At 44.2% G+C, this 17478-nt stretch overlaps 1 protein-coding gene across 3 annotated transcripts in view; it reads right to left on the reverse strand.

The window, feature by feature from the left end:
• Positions 1–3008: 3008 nt before the first annotated feature.
• PDGFA (platelet derived growth factor subunit A) overlaps positions 3009–17478 on the reverse strand; it is a 62931-nt gene continuing 48461 nt past the window's right edge. For 2 of the 3 annotated variants that reach the window (XM_081889369.1, XM_081889367.1), the window contains exons 5-7: positions 7822–7948; positions 5670–5746; positions 3009–3874 (exon numbers count right to left, since the gene is read on the reverse strand). In XM_081889369.1, coding sequence (XP_081745495.1) covers positions 5691–5746; positions 7822–7948 — 183 coding nt within the window. In that variant the 3' untranslated portion in view covers positions 3009–3874; positions 5670–5690. The remainder of the gene's footprint in view (positions 3875–5669; positions 5747–7821; positions 7949–17478) is intronic. The other variant, XM_081889368.1, reaches the window with a different exon arrangement.

Genomic DNA, 17478 nt, shown 5'->3' on the forward strand with positions numbered 1-17478 from the left:
TCTTTGGAAACTTGTTTTGTAAATAATTCCAGTTTTATTTTACACGATCGGTATAACAAAAAAAAAAGTGGGGCACGGGAGGGAGGGAAATAATCATTTTGGGGAGAACTGTACTTCTCCCAGGCTCCTTGTTATCCAGATTCATTGTGGACCACTTGCCACATCGTCAATTTATGTAGTCCACTTGCCACACTTTATGTACTCCCAAGTGCTCCTATGTAAGGCCATGCGTATTCTGCAAGTGTGAAGCTGCAGAGCTTGGAAGTCTTGACACACATGCTGCCAAAATGAAAAAACCTCAACTCTTCTTCGAAGCAAGTTTGCAATTCTTACGAGAAGGGAGACAACCCAAAAAACAGACAAGTTAAGCAAGATCTTCTTGTGTTCTAAGTGCTTGGCATAGCAAATGCTGTTCCTCCACATTCAGCAGGAACAGACTAAAAATGATGCCAAACAAGAATATGTTTTCTAAAAGAAGCAAGAAGGTTTTACTCCCATTTCAGAATGTGGTCTGTCCTGATGTGGGGTTTGGGTAATCCTAGTCCAGAATTTGCATTTTGGGTTGAATGTGCATGAAACCCTAGTTGCCTGGAAACGTAACAGGGGAAGTATGAATACAATGTGCTTTCAGTTTAAATTCGGACACATCTCACAGTGCCCAAATCCATAACCAGGAGTCCCTTATGTATTGAGGGTCCCCATGACCAGTGCTTGGAAGGAATGATCTACGTGGACATTGAGCTGTTTGCTCTTCCACAGCCAACAGTCTGATCCAAACTGATGGTTCACAGCCTAGGAAGACAAGGTGAGGACCAGTGTGTAGGATTACTCCTTTGATAAAAATTCAAAATGTGTGAAAGGAACCTCTGGGTCCTCACCGAGTCAGTGTAAGCAGCACTTAGACTTAGCCTGACCTGACAACAAACACTTGAACTTGAACAGCCTGGGGAAGAGAAGATGCTGTACCGTAAGCTAAGGCATGAAAGGGAACTTAGTAGGCAAGTTGGCCAACTGGGCTACCATAAAACAGCTTGCATAGTCCTATATTCTCAAAGGGTCAAATCAGGTGGTCTGAGGCAACATTGAAGGTGGTCCAGTTCTGGAAGTACTTAGACATGGGCCAATCCTGTTCCCATCAAGGCAGGAAGGAACTCTGTGCATTTCACAGAAATGAGTACATGGGCATAAGCCCTAGAATGGCAGCAGTTACTGCCTGTGTCCTACGGCAAGGGTGGGTAGAGAGTAGATCAGATTATCGGTGGATCTCTGGGGGATTTGGAGTAGATTTCTGACCCTGAGTTGTTGTCGTTTTTCCCAGAAGCAGGATGATGGAAAGAAGAAACCTCGTGGGGGAGCAGGGGGAGACCAGGAATTGGTTTTTTTATTCTTATACTAAAAGCTCAGATCTGGTACCAAAAGCAAAACCCTGGGTGTACACTTAACCACGGCTTGATTGTAAGTGTATGCTCACTCTTCTAAAACACAGTTTTTCACTTGGTGGACTTTGGGGTTCAGAGCGGGGAGATAAATTAGATTTTACAAGCTTGAAGTGCCCTCAGGAATTGCACTGTGCCTATGGAATTATTTAGAGAAGGTTGGAACATAAAATGTTGTCCTTTGAGCATACAGGACAGCACCACCACCCAGAGTCTGGTGCCCTCCAGATGTTGTTGGACTACAACTCCCATCATCCTTGACTATAGGCAATGCTGGTTGTGGCTGATGGGAGTTGAAGTCCCACAAGGTCCAGAGGAGATCCCAGCTTGGGGGTGGATGCTGCAAGGGGAGAGGCCTAAGTCTTTTCATTTACCCTGCTACAATGAAAAGAGTATTTAAAATTATATGGACTATTAATGGCGGCTAGAAAAACACACCCACAATATGCATTCCCTGACCCCCCACCCTTGTGCTCTTTTTTCCTTCTTCAAGAAAACATAGCAGGCTTTCTCGGGTATATAAATCCATTAATTTTAGATTTTAAAAAATACAAACTTCACCTTTACAAAATAAACCACTTATTTTGTTGAATACACTTAAAGCATAACTTTTTTTTTAATACCAAAAATAAAGAAATTTAGGCTTTTCGGCAGGGTCACCCCCGTGCCACAGTGACATCATACAATACGGATAACAAGAAGAGTTTGTACATCTCACATAGATTAAACATGTGAAATAGTAAGAGGGATTTGTCTATGGAGAGGCATGGCAATTGCTACAACATCACTGATCAGCAACTGGTGTCTTCCCCCCACCCCAAACACACACACACACACACAAACAAACAAACTGCTCGCATATAGCCAAAGGTTGCTTATGCACATCAGGGAGTTGTGGTGCTGGGTTTTTTGTCTCTAAAAACAAACAAACACACAGTGACTTTCAAACTGCTTCCCCTCAGGAAGGTCTGTTGACCTGTCTTGTTGAGGGAACTCTGGGCATCAGCCACAAAATTCTTGCATGTTGCTGAGGATTCTGGGTACAGCGGACGCTTGGGTTGCAAACGTGATCCATGTGGGAAGCACGTCCGCAACCCGCAGCACCACATCTGCGCACGTGTGGGTCGCGATTTGGTGCTTCTGAGCATGCGCCGAAACCCGGAAGTAACCCGTTCTGGTACTTCCAGGTTGGGCGCTGTGCACAACCTGAAATCGCGTAACCCGAAGCGTCTGTAACCCGAGGTATGACTGTATATTCTCGGGCATCCTTTGACACACACAAGGGCCAATACTATTGGGCCTTGCCGTTGCCTCATGTTAACGAAAATGCATTCAAGAATCCACCCCACCTCCACCTGATCTCTTCTCTGTGGCTGTACATGGCAGAGGAAGATCAGCAGGACCAAACCTTCCATCATTACAATCCTTTTCGCCGACAAAAAGCAAACAAACCCTGGCAACACTTTTGAAAAGCCACTGTTTTAAATAACGTGTGCGGGAATGGAGGAGGTTGGGGGGTGGGGGCGGGGAGGAGAGAGGAAACGGGACATAAACCAAGAAACATTTAGAAAATTATGCATAGGTATACCATTTTTATTTTAATACATCTCATTAGTTTGCATCCCACTAGGAGAAATTCCATACTTGTCTGTGTGTCCCGTTTCGCCATCGCTACAGCAGTCTTCTATATGGGTTATTGGTAAATGTAGTCCAAAAAAGGATAATAAAAAGCTAGGCAAAGAGTAAAAAGAAAGCTTAATAATAACTTTATGGTGTAAAAAACAAAAAACAAAAACAAAATAAACCAAAACATCCACTTAAGGCGCCCCAGAAGGATTTTTTTTGTTTTTGTATAGACGTTAAAATACCGTCAAGCAAAATCGCACTGCTTCTATTAAGTGTCTGCTGTGGCATTTGATACATTCCTGCTCTTTTTTTTCTCTTTTTTTTGTATGTGTGCCTAAACTCCATCAGTGTCCATCCATCTTCATCAAGAATGCAGGCACATTTCTTGACAGAAACAAACAGAAAAGAAAGCACCATTGACTGCTCTTCTCAGAGGAAATCTGTTCTTCACTTAATTTAGCATTGTCTTTTATTGTGTTGCCAGGGTACTTTTGGTTTTCCTCTACCAATGCCATTTTGTCTTCTTGGGTTGTTGTTGTTGTTTTGGACAGGGAAACTTCGTATTGTTTCATAGAGTGCTACAATACTTGCTTTGATGTCGTATTAAACAAATGTACATTGTCTCTTTCTTCTTGTGAAGTCTCTCTCTCTCTTTCTCTCTCTTTCTTTAAGACAATTTCCCCCCCAACGTAGGAGAATGAATGAAGTATACAGTCATTAAAGCACCATACACAGTAGGTTCAGGAATGTAACAAACAATGTACATCCATGTCCCAGAGAGAAATGTTTTCTAGCTTATTTTCACCTGACATCTGCAAAAGAGAAAAGGGATGGGGAGCACAAGGCAATTGTACGGTTAGAAGATTGAACTTCCTTCTTAAGATCATTTGGGGGGGGGAACCCCCTCCTCATTCCTGACTAAAAAGTTACTTACGTGGCTTTTATATGACATAACAGGGGTACTGGGAGTGGCTTTCTCACACTTTAATTCAGGGGTTGCTAACTTGCGGCCTTACGGAGATGGTCAGTCTCCAATTGCAAGCCAGAATGGCCAAGGGTCAGGGATGGTGCGAGATGGAGGCAAAATGGGGGGAGCAAGGGGCAGGAGGAGGCAGCTTACCACCCTTGCTTTTAAAAAAAATAGGCATTAAAATGCTAGCACCACAGGAGTTTTCCACACTCCATTCCCTGAATGGATATGGGAAGGACCCATGGGATTGGCTCCATCAGAAATGGAGCTGAACCTTTCAACATCTTGGCAGTGCCGTGAGATGAATCATATTTATGTAGAATCACAGAGTCCCATAACCTTGTCACTATCAGCACCACACTCTAACCAACTGAGCTGTCCAATGGTCACAGAAAAGTGGTGCCCATGCCCCTTCTGCATGATGATGATGATGATGATGATCATCATCATCATCATCATCAAGTTTATATACTGCCCTTCATCCGAGGATCTCAGGGCTATTCAAAACATAAAAATACAGGATAAAAACACAAAATGTGCAGGGTTCCTAAATCCAGCCAAGAAACTACTCGCTGTTGTTCTCTTTTGACTGTGTCGCATGCTTAGATTTAACCTGCCCAAACCTTTGCTTATATAATACAGTTCCCACAAATTCTGGGCTCACCTGGAAGACAGGACTTGCAGCAGACCAGAGTACTATCCTTAGCAATCCCCCCCCCAGTAGTTCATAAAGACTATCCAGTTGACATAGAATACATTCGGTTCCTTTACACATATAATTTGCGCAGTGCGTTAAATAATTCAGCTTTTTCAGTGCAACACCGAGGAACTTTTGCCTTCATCTCGACTACGCTAATGGAGATTTCTTGTGTGGGGCATGCCTGGTGATGTAGATCTTCTTACAGCAAAACTCTACACCCTCGGTTCCTAATATATCCCTGAAGACTAGGGCCACGTTCAAATCTGGTGCAAGCCTGTTGGAAATAGGAATAGAAGTGGCAGGCCGTATTTTATTGATGGTGTGTGTTTGAGGGCCAGAATGTTTGAGGGCCAGTGTGGTGTAGTGATTAGAGTGCCAGACTTAAACCTTGGAGACCAGGGTTCAAATCCCCTCTTGGCCACGAAGGGTGACCTCGGGCCATTTGTTGCCTCTCAGCCTAACCTACCTCACAGGGTTGTTGTGGGGTTTAAGTGAGGAGAGGGAGAACTGTGTCCCCACCCCCTCGAGCTCCTTGGAGAGAAGGGTGTTATATAAATGCAACAAATATCAAGCAATTAAGGATCCTTGTTCAATAGCATTTCAGTATTATCACAGAACACCTGAACCACCCTTGGAAATCAACGGCAATTCAAAAATAGCAGGGAGCTGCAGATTGCAAGAGTTTCATATTAATCCCTCCAAAATTAAATTATGGAAAGGAAAGGAAAGAAAGGATGTGAGGTGCTTGCAGCAACAAGCATAGCTGTCAAGGGGAAAGAAACTCGTGAAAAGAATTATCTGAGCCAATCATTTCTGATTTCTTGGCTGCTCCACGTGTAAAGATTTTTCAACAGTGATTAGGTGGGAGAGTGAGAATAGCTGATTATATTTTCAGTTGCTTGTGGTATTAAGGGTAGTTTCAGCAGACAGGTCCTACCTGGTCAGCGGCAGTATTTTTTTATGAGGGTTTTAACTTTTTTCTTTTCCGTTTTTTACCTTTCCCCCCAGGCCTTCCTGTTGACACAAGGGCAGGGATGGCGTAAAAAGAAGAAGAAGCAAACACCCAAAGGAAATGCATTTATTGATTTTAAAAAATTCAACCGTTTCCATTATTCCTTCTCCAAAAAAAATAAAAGAACAGTAATTTGTTCCACCTGGTTAAGGTGTTTAGTTTTACCTCTCCAAGGTATTACCTGCCGAGTGCAGAAATTGCATTGCATTTGGGACAGGACCATTCAGATATCACATGAAACTGATGTAAAAAGAAGAGTGGGATCAAGACCACTCGTATCTCTTGCCCCCATACCATTTATGTACGAACCTGTACACTCCATCAGCCCCAATCAGCATCTCTGGTGGGGGGAAGGCACCATAACTGGACACAACATTGGTTAACCCTGGGGTACAGGCTCTGTACCCGCAACTGGGTATCTTGGGGTACAGGTTCTTTCAAGCTCTATGCATATATTGCACCTGAGAGTAGGGAAAGTACCACACAGCCCCACTCCCTCCTCTCTAAGAGTGTTCAGAATGATAACTGAACAGCCAAAGGAACACTGGAAGCTGTCTTAAATTGTATGAGTCAGGCCACTGGGTCTGTTTAGTTCAATAGTTGTCTACATTGACAGGTAGATGCTCTTCATGTTATCTGGCAGGGAGCGATTCTCAAAACTGCCTGGAGATGCCGGGAATGGAATGAAAAGACTCCATGACTGAACAAACGGCCCTTTCCCATTAATCCTTACCATTACTCAAATTTGCCAGCAAAACAGCAGCAACAAGTGTGAGCCAAATCTAAAACAGTACTTGATTTTTAGAGATTTCTTTCGTAATCTGTCTGTTGCCCTTTCACCTCTGCTTATACTATATAGTCATACCTCAGAAGTCGAACGGACTCCGTTCCGGAAGTCCATTCGACTTCCAAAATGTTCGGAAACCAAGGCACGGCTCCTGCAGCCAATCAGAAGCCCTGTCGGACGTTCGGGTTCCAAACAACGTTCACAAACCGGAACAACCACTTCCGGGTTTGTGGCGTTTGGTAGCCAAAACGTTTGTCTCTCAAGGTGTACGACTTCCGAGGTATGACAGTACTCTGCTTTGCCCTTTATACAACTCGCCTAGTGATCGATCCCTTCCCTTAAAAAAATAAATATTAAAAATTCTACAAGGGAGCTATTTAAAAATTAGATGGTCGTTGGCCGATGTCAACAAGTTTGTTACCTGTAATAGGGTAGCTTTGCATGGGCTGGCAGTGAGGAATCACACTGGCTGCCAAGGGGATTTTTAATTTGTTTAATTGATAAAAGGATCTCGACAAGGTAAAAAAGCAAAAACAAAAAAACCCCAACAACCCACATTTCTGAACATTTGCGTGTTACCTTCCTCTGGGTGTTTTGTGAATTATATTGTAGCGGCCATTAGCTATAAACAATGCAAATCTGACTGACTGCACCCTCCTGATATAAAGCCAGGACAAGGCATGGATTCCTGGCCACTACACCTGGCTGAGTTGCCTAGAGGAAGGGGAGGACTTCAAAGTTAACTAAGGAGACTCGCCACACTCCCTCTCTGAAGGCCTTTCGTCACTTTACGAAGAGCTTAGGCATTTGGTCTGCCCAGATGGTAATTTTAGCTCTCCTAGCATGTGAATCCTCGGTTTTAAGTTACGCCGTTGTAGCCAGCTAAGTAACACACACACAGCGGCCAATCGAGATGAATTTAAATCCACTGATTTCAGTGGGTCTACTCTAAGTAAGATTTAATTGGCCACAACCCAAAATCTGCCACCTATTGCTGCTTTTTATCGCCGAATTAGTGTTTTATTGTATTGTATTGTATTGTATTCCAATACTGCGCTGCAAGCCGCCTTGAACGTTTTATCAGAAAGGAGTGATATAAGAATATTTAAGTAAACGAGTAAAGCACAGTTCCAAATGCTGTGATTGGAACTTCTCAACACCACCTGTTCTCCTCTCCTGGTTTTAAGTGCTTGAGACCCCTCCCCGCTCCCCAGAGAACTTCAAGAGCCACATTGTACCCAGACGTTCCAGCTTAAATTAAAGCCCATCCCCACCCGAATGTCAACATACCCGTTTCTTCTTCTCGAAAATCTGAATTAGAATTTGACGACGTACAGGTGCATTCCATATGCTCTTCTAGCTTCACCAAGACTTCTTTTAATTTTGGCTTTTTTCTAACATATTCCACTTTTGCCACCTGCATTAGAAACATACGGGCGTTAAAGGCTTGTTAATGCATTAGGTCAGCAAAGAACAAAGTTTTAAGCGTCCGGTTATGCAAGACCATCCCAATCCTGCTAGGAGAGGTGGGTCATTTGCATGTACACACACACAGAAGCAAGTGCCCTAGAGAGGCATCCTTTTAGCTGGATGATGAATAGCACAAACTTCACCGGCAGTGACTCCTCTGCTCGAGTTGAGAGCTAATGCAGAGCTTCCAGGGTATGGTTTTAAAAAGCAGAGACAAGCCAAATGCGAATCAGGGTATATTGGTTTGCTAGAGGGTTTGTAGAAGACCACCAAGGATTTCTGGCTGCTAATTTTGAAACAATTATCGGCAACGAAAAGACCTCTCCACACACATACCAAGAAAAATATTGGGCTGTTAGAATCTCTGTTCTGCAGCATCTCAGATGTAGATTTGCACTGCCAAGCAAGTTCTGTGCCTGAAACCCAGGATTGGGAGAGGCAACTGGCTCTGCCCCATAAGCCAGCATGTTGGGTCTGGCTCCTTGAACCACTGTTTTGCCGCTGGCTCCTGCTGGTGAGCCTTGGGTGTTCTAGCGCAAACCCATGAAGATCTTGCACGTCTGACATCTGCCCACACCTGGCTTCAAGGCACATGGCTCAGCAACCTTCCTGAAGCGAAGGAAATCCGGATGCTGTCGTTGCCTGCTAAAGCGACCACCTGGGAACCCTACAAATACTGCCTTGGGCTCAAATTATAGAAGGCAGGCCGGATGTAAATTTAATAAATAAAATTGGCAACGGTACAGGGGAGCTGTTCAGGAACCGGATTTGGGCCTCATCGTCACTCGGCTCTCCCTGCCAAATTGGCACTGCGGCCGATTTTCTGACAGGGTGTGTACGCAGCTGGACTGAGGCTTGTGGGTGTTTTTGTGTATCCCGTTCTGCAGCAGAAAAGCATTGTTACTTCCGAGCGGGGAGAAGTTTGAGGTGTAGTGCTGCCGAATGGGTTTTGCTTCCTTTGAAAAGGGGTCAAAAGCTTACGGAGTCTTTCTAATAGCTGCTTTCTTTACAAATATATACAAGCCAAGCATGAGTACAGACAGACAGACTTTCCTACTGCAAGGAGTATAAGGGCCCCAAGAGGTTACTGGGCATCTCTCGTCAGCAACTCCAGCTGGAAACCTTCTGACCTGCTGTTCCTCAAATCTAAATCTGCCTGCCTGTGCCATTCCTACAGGTGATCTGTCCATTCAAACAGGCCTAGCATCATCATCAGGAAGAGGGGGGGGGTTGGCTACAGCATTTGGGGCAGCAAAGAGAGGTGATGGGTTGGGATGCTGCGTTTTGTGCCATGTGGGGCCTATCCTGCACCCTGTGCCCTAGTTTAGTGTCCTCAGGTACAGTGGAGGCTCCTGCCCTGTAGCCAGGCATAAAGTAAGGTTTGATTTCCAGGCCAGTTAACTTCTGTACAGTGATACCTTGGTTCTCCAGCACCTTGGTACTCAAACAACTTGGAACCCAAACACTGCAAACCCAGAAGTAAGTGTTCCAGTTTGCAAACCCTTTTCAGAAGCTGAACATGCTCCGTTTTGAGTGTTACGCTTCTGATTTGAGTGCCACACTTCCGTTTTGAGTGTTATGCTGAGGTCTGTTTTTGCTATTTATTTTGTGTTTATGTTTTTGCGACTCTTTTTGTTTTTGTGACTGTGTGGAACCCAGTTCAGCTACTGATTGATTGAATGATTGTGTGACTGCAGTACATTGTTTATTGCTTTCATTTTATGGATCAATAGTCTCGTTAGGTAGTAAAATTCATGTTAAATTGCTGTTTTAGGGTTTGTTTTTAAAAGTCTGCACCAGATTAATCCATTTTGCATTACTTTCTATGGGAAAGTGCGCCTTGGTTTTAGAACGGACTTCTGGAACGGATTAAGTTTGAAAACCAAGGTACCACTGTACATGGAATTGGAGGTGCCCATCTCTGGCCCCATCTACACTATCAAAACACTATGATACCACTTTTAGCAGACACGGCTTCCCACGAAGAATCTTGGGAAATGGAGTTCGTTAAGGGTCTGAGAGTTGCTAAGAGACCCCCTGTTTCCCTCACAGAGGTACAGTTCCCAGAATTCCATGGGAAGAGGAGTTAATTGTTACACAGCTCTGAAAATTTTGAGGGGAATAGGGGTATCCTAGCAACTCTCAGCATCCTTAACAAACTCCATTTCCCAGGATTCTTTGGGGGAAACCATTGCTCTTTAAAGTGGCACTACAGTGCTTTTAATGCATAGTGCAGATGGGGCCTTTCTCTCAGGCAGCAAAAGGCCTCAAGATGGCTCCGCAGTCAGGAAACATCCACAAATATTGAATAATATTTAAGGAGTGGGTGTTTCCTTCCCTAACATCCCAGACTCCAATCCAGAGTCACTTTAGTTTACTCATTCATTGATTTATTTTGCACATTTAGACCACCTTTCATCCTGAAGGGTCTCAGAGCATTGAACAGTTCAGATGAAACCATGGCAATAGTCTCATTCACAGTAATCAGACCGTAAACACCCAACGGTATTTACATTCCTATTTTATTGCTTAAGGTAAAAAGAAAGAAAGAAAGGATTGCTAAAGGTCTTATTCTCTGGGCCTCAGTGGTTTACATTTCTGCTGTCTTTCCAAGAGCTAAGAATAAAATACTGTTGGCTTCCCATCTACCAAGTTTCAAGCGAGTCTACATTTTGGGATCTTCTGTTATAAGGACCGGTGGTGCCTTCTTCGTTTGTTTCCAAAAAAAAAAGTATAAAATACACACTCAAGTATAAAACACGCCTGCCAAAATACCCCCAGATGCAAAAGCAGGACATTTTAAAACAAGCAAGCCCACAAGGGAAGTCATGCTATGCTGGGAACCCAGGTCTGAGTAGTATTTGGCCAGGAGCCACTCATATTATAAATGCTTGTCCAACTATCTTGGATAACTTCCGGCTGATGAAAGATGCTGCCTTTCTTTTCGAGAAGAATTTCACCTACTCCCTTGGCAGGAGGGAAGCCGGAGTCTATTGCTCTCACGCAGGCAAGGGCTCCTCCTCTTGCTATTAGAGCTCGAGAGCCCTTCCCCTCTGGCTTGTTCCTCTTCCTTTGCCAACAAAAGCCCTGCTGGTATGCAAACCCCCTTTGATCATTTCTGCCAGCCCATATTACAAAGCAGCAAAACGTCAACAAAAGTCTCCCAAACCCCTGTTTCGGTTTGAAAGATCTCTGTCTCGGGCAGCTATTATTATTACATTGTCATCACCGACTGCAGCTACTACCACAACTATTAATATTTAACACTGATAAAGCACCTGATTTATTTTTATTTTTTAAGTACTGTGGTATTAAAAGACAAGACAGCCCACAGGATCACTAAACAGAGGCAATGAAAAAGGAATAGGGGTGGGGGGAGAGGAGAGCCAACATTAGCACAGCTGCTCCTTCATGGCCACGTTGGTCTCCCCTTTCCCATGATATTTTGCTCTGGGGTGCAGTCTTGGCACCCTGGCTGATAGCAGAGGCCAGTGTGTGTCTCCCTGTAGTCCTGCAACCCTCTGATAACTGGCAGAGAGGGGGTTAATTTAAAAAATGTTGCCTCTACGCCTCTGGATTGAAATTCTCTCCACTTAGCAGCAGCAGCAGAAGAAGAAGAATAGTTTGGATTTGATATCCCGCTTTATCACTACCCGAAGGAGTCTCAAAGCGGCTAACATTCTCCTTTCCCTTCCTCCCCCACAACAAACACTCTGTGAGGTGAGTGAGGCTAAGAGACTTCAAAGAAGTGTGACTGGCCCAAGGTCACCCAGCAGCTGCATGTGGAGGACTGGAGACGTGAACCCGGTTCACCAGATTACTAATCTACCGCTCCTAACCACTACACCACACTGGCACCAGCACTGAACTATCTAATCATAGGCTTGCTGTGACATCAGAGCAGGCAAGCCAATGGCACAGAGAGGCATTGCTTTTGCCTGCAAAGCCTCACTGTGGCCTCAGAGTATCCAGCAGCACCCAAAGAAGTGGGGCGAAGAGAAACCAGCAAAGAACATTTTATGAAAGGACAAAAATAGAGCCCGTCATGTTAACAGGGCTTCCCCACAAGAGCTGGAAGGATCTTAAAGGCCATCTCGCCCAAACCTCGTACCCAAAAGACAAGACTCACAGATCAACCAATCTGGCATATCCAGGAAGTCCATTCCCAACTGAACTTGGAGAAGGGGTGTATGTGGAGAATGGAAGACAACCAAGTCCCAGGGTGAGTTATGAGCCTATCAAGCTAATTCCTGGCATCTGTGGACTACAAGGCACTAAAAATAAGAACAAGAGTCCTGCTAGATCAGACCAAAGGTTTATCTAGTCCAACATCCTGTTTCCCACAGTGGATAATCAGATACCTCTGGGAAGCCCAAGGGCAGGACTCCTCTGTTGTTGTTCCCCAGAGACTGCTACTCAGAGGCACGCTGCCATCCATCGTAGCCATCAAGATTTGCAATCAGACAAAGACACAAGACAATTCGTAGGTCTTTCAGGCACTCTCATTTTGCCCCAGGGACTGAGGGGACCGAGGACAATGTCAACCCAAATCTAGTCCTTTGGCTGTCAAGAGACTTCGGTAACATGGATTGACTGTGCAACCTTACAATCAGCAGCTTTTTGAAGTTCATTTGTTCCATATTTTAAAGCGAGCAACAGGTAAATAAGCAGGTAGTGGAAGTGATTTATCTCCTGCATAGTCTATATTTTCTGTTTATATTTTTTGCACTGACATGGCAAAAAACTCTTCCAAGGAACAAAAAACAGGACTGTCCTGTAAGAAGAGAGTTGTCAGAGCACCCAGGGAAGCAGGGTCTAACGAAGTATACAGCTGCACACATGCTCAACAGCTGAAACATGCTATTCATCCAAGCTGAGAAGCACATTGCATTATTGCTTTGAGAGCACATGATGAGTCCAGCTTCCTATAGCCCAGTTTTCCATCTAGCCACCACCCCTCGGTACTGTCTGCATTGCCCGGCACCAGATGTCCAAGATCTCAGGTGAAGTCTTTTCCAGCCTGGCTACCAGAAATCATTTGGTGCTCTCCAACTATTGGTAATGGTGGCTGAGTCTAATTGGTGTTGAAGCCCAACAGCATCTGGAAAGCCATAAATCCCATATCCCTGTTCTACATGCAAGGCATGAGCCCTGCTGAGCCCTTCTACTTCCTGTACCCAAGCATGATATTTCCACTAATCCAAAATCTCTATGGAATTAATTCATAGTACCCAAAATGTTTTTTTTCATTAGTACGTAAGAATTACCATGTCAAGGCATCTGAAGGACAGGGGGGAAAGCTCCCAAAATTTATTTCTTAGAGGTTCAAGCAAGTTGAAATACTTTATTGTCACTTGTACAACTTGTATACAGTGAAATGACACAATTTATCACAGATAAATAAGATAAATAATTAGAAGTTATCACAGATGCTTTGGGAGGTGAAGATCTTTCTAGGGTTAGCACTGGCCACCGTTTTTTTGTCCACAGACGTCATGTCTGAAACGTTCGCATTTGCAACATTTTCCAAGGCTGACTGTTTTCCAAGATAGATTTACAGCAGGCTACGACTCGTAAGAATGCTTTGCTCGAAAGGTCACCCATGGGTTGAAGCAATACGCTCCGAGCCTCCTCTGGCATGGTCTAAATTCTAACCAAGTGCAAAGTTTGAAGGAAAACGTATGGCAAATCTGAGTCACCCGGCATCAAAGGATGACTAAGCTGGTCGCATTCACAACAACAAAACACAGATTAAGACCTTTGTAATCAAAGATACAGACAAGAATGCCAGCAATAATGGAACAACTTTCATATTGGCTGCACTTATTTCAGACGTTGGAATGAATCAGCAATGGGGGAAATTACATGTGTCAGAAATAAACTGTAATCAAAAAAAAATAAAATTCCCCTCCAGTGCAGATAAAGTATAAACCAAGAGCACACATACTCCTCAAGCTAAGCATACTATACACGTATGATAACGAAGTGTTTTGGGGATTCCGTAACGATAGTACTGAGTCAATTAGCAGGTACAGTCAACTCTATAAATGTTTGACCCAAGTAATGTCTCACAACAAATGTAACTGATCTGTAGAAAACACAACCTGAAAAAAGAGGAAATGCATGTGCTTTTGTAAACTAAGAAAACCTTTAATAAAAATTATTTTAAAAGCAAACAAACAAACCCCTGACCATTAGGTCCAGTTGCGGCCAACTCTGGGGTCTCACTTTATTGGCTTAGGGAGCCGGGGTACAGCTTCCGGGTCATGTGGCCAGCATGACTAACAGCATGGAAACACCGTTTACCTTCCCGCCGGAGCGGTGCCTATTTATCTACTTGCACTTTGGCGTGCTTTCGAACTGCTAGGTTGGCAGGAGCTGGGACCAAACAACGGGAGCTCACCCCATTGCGGGGATTCGAACCGCCGGCCTTCTGATCGGCAAGTCCTAGGCTCTGTGGTTTAACCCACAGCGCCACCCGCGTCCCCATGTCTTACATGTAGTCAGTCCATTGTTCCACCTAGCTCAGTACTGTCTACACTGGCTGGCAGCAGCTTTCCAGGATTTCATGCACAGTATCTCTCCCAGCCCCACCTGGAGATGACAGGGGTTGAACCTGGGGAACTTCTGCGTGCAAAGCAAATACTCTGACATTGAGCTACATAGACATGCTCGGCTTTCAGGTATTCCACTTCAGGTGGCTGATCGATGGTCACCTCAGCATCGAATGATTGCCCTGTCCTCCAAAAAAATCAGCATAGTAAACCACCCAACATTGTGCCAATATGGTGGCATCTAGTGTTTATCTCGATTCTTTCATGCTCCAAGACACCAAAAGCCAAAACTTGTCCTCTCTTTGCTTGGCCACTGCCCATCCTAGTTCTTGCCATTGGCTTCTCACAAAGCTTGCCTTTTTGTTCTCAAGAATTTTCTTGTATGCTGCTCTGCTCCTTCCCATGTTTTCCTTGTTGATTTCAGAAGGTTTTCCCCGATAGATTCTAAAAGCCCTTAGCAGATCTCTCTCTGCATCCTTGCATTGCCCATCAAACCAGCCTCTTTGATTTCTCTGTGTGCTGTTTGTAGTATTGGGCTTGGCTAAATAAGGTCTGGAGAGCGTGCTGATTTGTAGGAAATCCAAAACTGGGTTTGCTGAGATGTTTATGAGACGATATGTAGGTGTATATATAAGTATATATAAGTCAGATATATAAGCTAGGTGGCCAAATGGCTCCTTCAATTGGCGTTACAGTCGCCAAAACAAAACACCCAGTAGCCATTTGGGGGCCAAGCAGCTTGAAAGTTGTGTTTTTCAATATGACTTTTTGGTTCCTGAAATTCGTTCTGGTTGCGGAGATAAAAAAAAAATCATGGATACATTTCTACAGGGTTCATTGCTAATGCATAAAAACAGTCAAGATCCACGGATCCCCAGGCACACACCAGATGGTGGAGACGTGAGACGCCATCCTGGGACCTGGGCATATTCCTTTGGTCACAAGCGACCAATAAAAGGTAAAGGGACCCCTGACCATTAGGTCCAGTCGTGACCACCTCTGGGGTTGCGGTGCTCATCTCGCTTTACTGGCTGAGGGAGCCGGCGTACAGCTTCCGGGTCATGTGGCCAGCATGACTAAGCCACTTCTGGCGAACCAGAGCAGCACACGAAAACGCCGTTTATCTTCCCGCCGAAACGGTACCTATTTATCCACTTGCACTTTGACGTGCTTTCGAACTGCTAGGTTGGCAGGAGCAGGGACCGAGCAACGGGAGCTCACCCCGTTGTGGGGATTCGAACCGCCAACCTTCTGATCAGCAAGCCCTAGGCTCTGTGGTTTAACCCACAGTGCCACCTGCGACCAATAGCCAGGTTCAAAATGCACCTGGTAAATTTAAAATGCTGCTGATCCCCTATTATTATTCCCTGCACAAAACCTTTTCTCTTTATCTTTAGATAGATTTTAAAAAATATTTCAAATCCGTCAAAAAGAATCCATGTTATATATTGGCAGATCTTGTTTAATAATGTAAAAATTAATTGCGGGGAGAACTTTCTGCATAAACTTTTCACTAGTCATTAAAAAGAAAAAAGAAAAAAATTCTTGAAGAGCTCCCACATGATGGAATGCCTTTTGGAACGGGAGTCACGTTTCTCAAAGGACATTTATTTGCTGCAGCTCTCAAGTGGATTAGCAACAGTGCGATGGAATGGCGGCCGATGGAAGTGGTCCATATCCCCAAAGGGCCGCAAGGGTCAGGCTAGAGCGCTGGGATACAGGTCTGGCATTCTGTTGGGGTTTAAATAGACAACACAAAAGCCAGCAGGACAGAAAAGTGACAGCTGAGAGACCAAGAATGTTTGCACAAAGTGGCTCAAGAAGCGATAGCTGGATTATGCTTCAGGGGGAAAGGAATTAATGGATGGGGCTTTTTGGAAGGCAAAGTGGATTTACAACATTCATCCATCCTACTGGAAACGCCGAACAGAAGACAGCATCTTCTTAACTACATGACAAGGGAGAAAGGCTGTCCGGGTGGACAGAGAAGATATGTGGAGATCAAATTACAAAAGGGCAATTTGGTAAATGGAAGGCATTCATTTGTTTAGTCACCAGCAGCCTAATGCCAAGATGGGTTCAATACTACAGCACTTCACACAAGGCACAGCAACGGCTACACCATGCAGTTAATTCAGTAGAAGTTAACATTTAAAGGCTACTGGACTCCGTATGAATACGGGAGGGAAGGGGAAGATTGCCAGAATGTATGAGTAAAGATGCAGATTGATAGTACATGATTTAGATGTTTCAGTTTGGCGATTCTTTGGTGTGGCAGAAGTCCAGGAAGCAAACTGAATGTTGCTGGTGTGTAACCAAATCTCTTTTTTTGTTCAGAGACATGCTCAAACTTACTTATTGTAAGTTAAGTCTGCTGCAACTGGATTTCTTATGGACAGTGCCAATCCTGACTGTATGGGATTTGTGACCATTTGCCTTCAGTAGCAGTAAGGCTCTGCTGGATGAAACACAATTGCCTCTGGTCCATTTTGGGGGAATCCTGCAACGTGTTTAAGTTTTCATTCTGCTAACTATACACTGGAGTTCTCCTCTGGATCAATGTTGAGTAGAATTCCATGACATTGGAATTATTCTGAAATATGGGAAGTCAAGGTGGGAATCAACATGGCTGACTTTTTAGGATTAGGCTAAAATCCTTTAAAATATTTCTTTTTAAAAAATGCAACGGCATGAAACCAGATTAATACTCCAGAAAAGGTAACACTCCAGAACAGGCAGTCAACCAGGCAGACTATATAAGGAACCAGGAAATCAAGATACGATTTGGCTAAAGCTAATTGCGCTTCCTGATGATGAACATTAAGAATAGTTGATTAAAAAAGAAATGTTTAATTATTACCACTCACTCTATCGGATGTGCTGTGAGAGCATCAGACTGCCTCAGTGGGAGAGACAGGAAGCA

This window comes from Podarcis melisellensis (genome assembly GCF_964234715.1).
Source record: "Podarcis melisellensis genome assembly, chromosome: 14".
Classification (NCBI taxonomy): Eukaryota; Metazoa; Chordata; class Lepidosauria; order Squamata; family Lacertidae; genus Podarcis; species Podarcis melisellensis.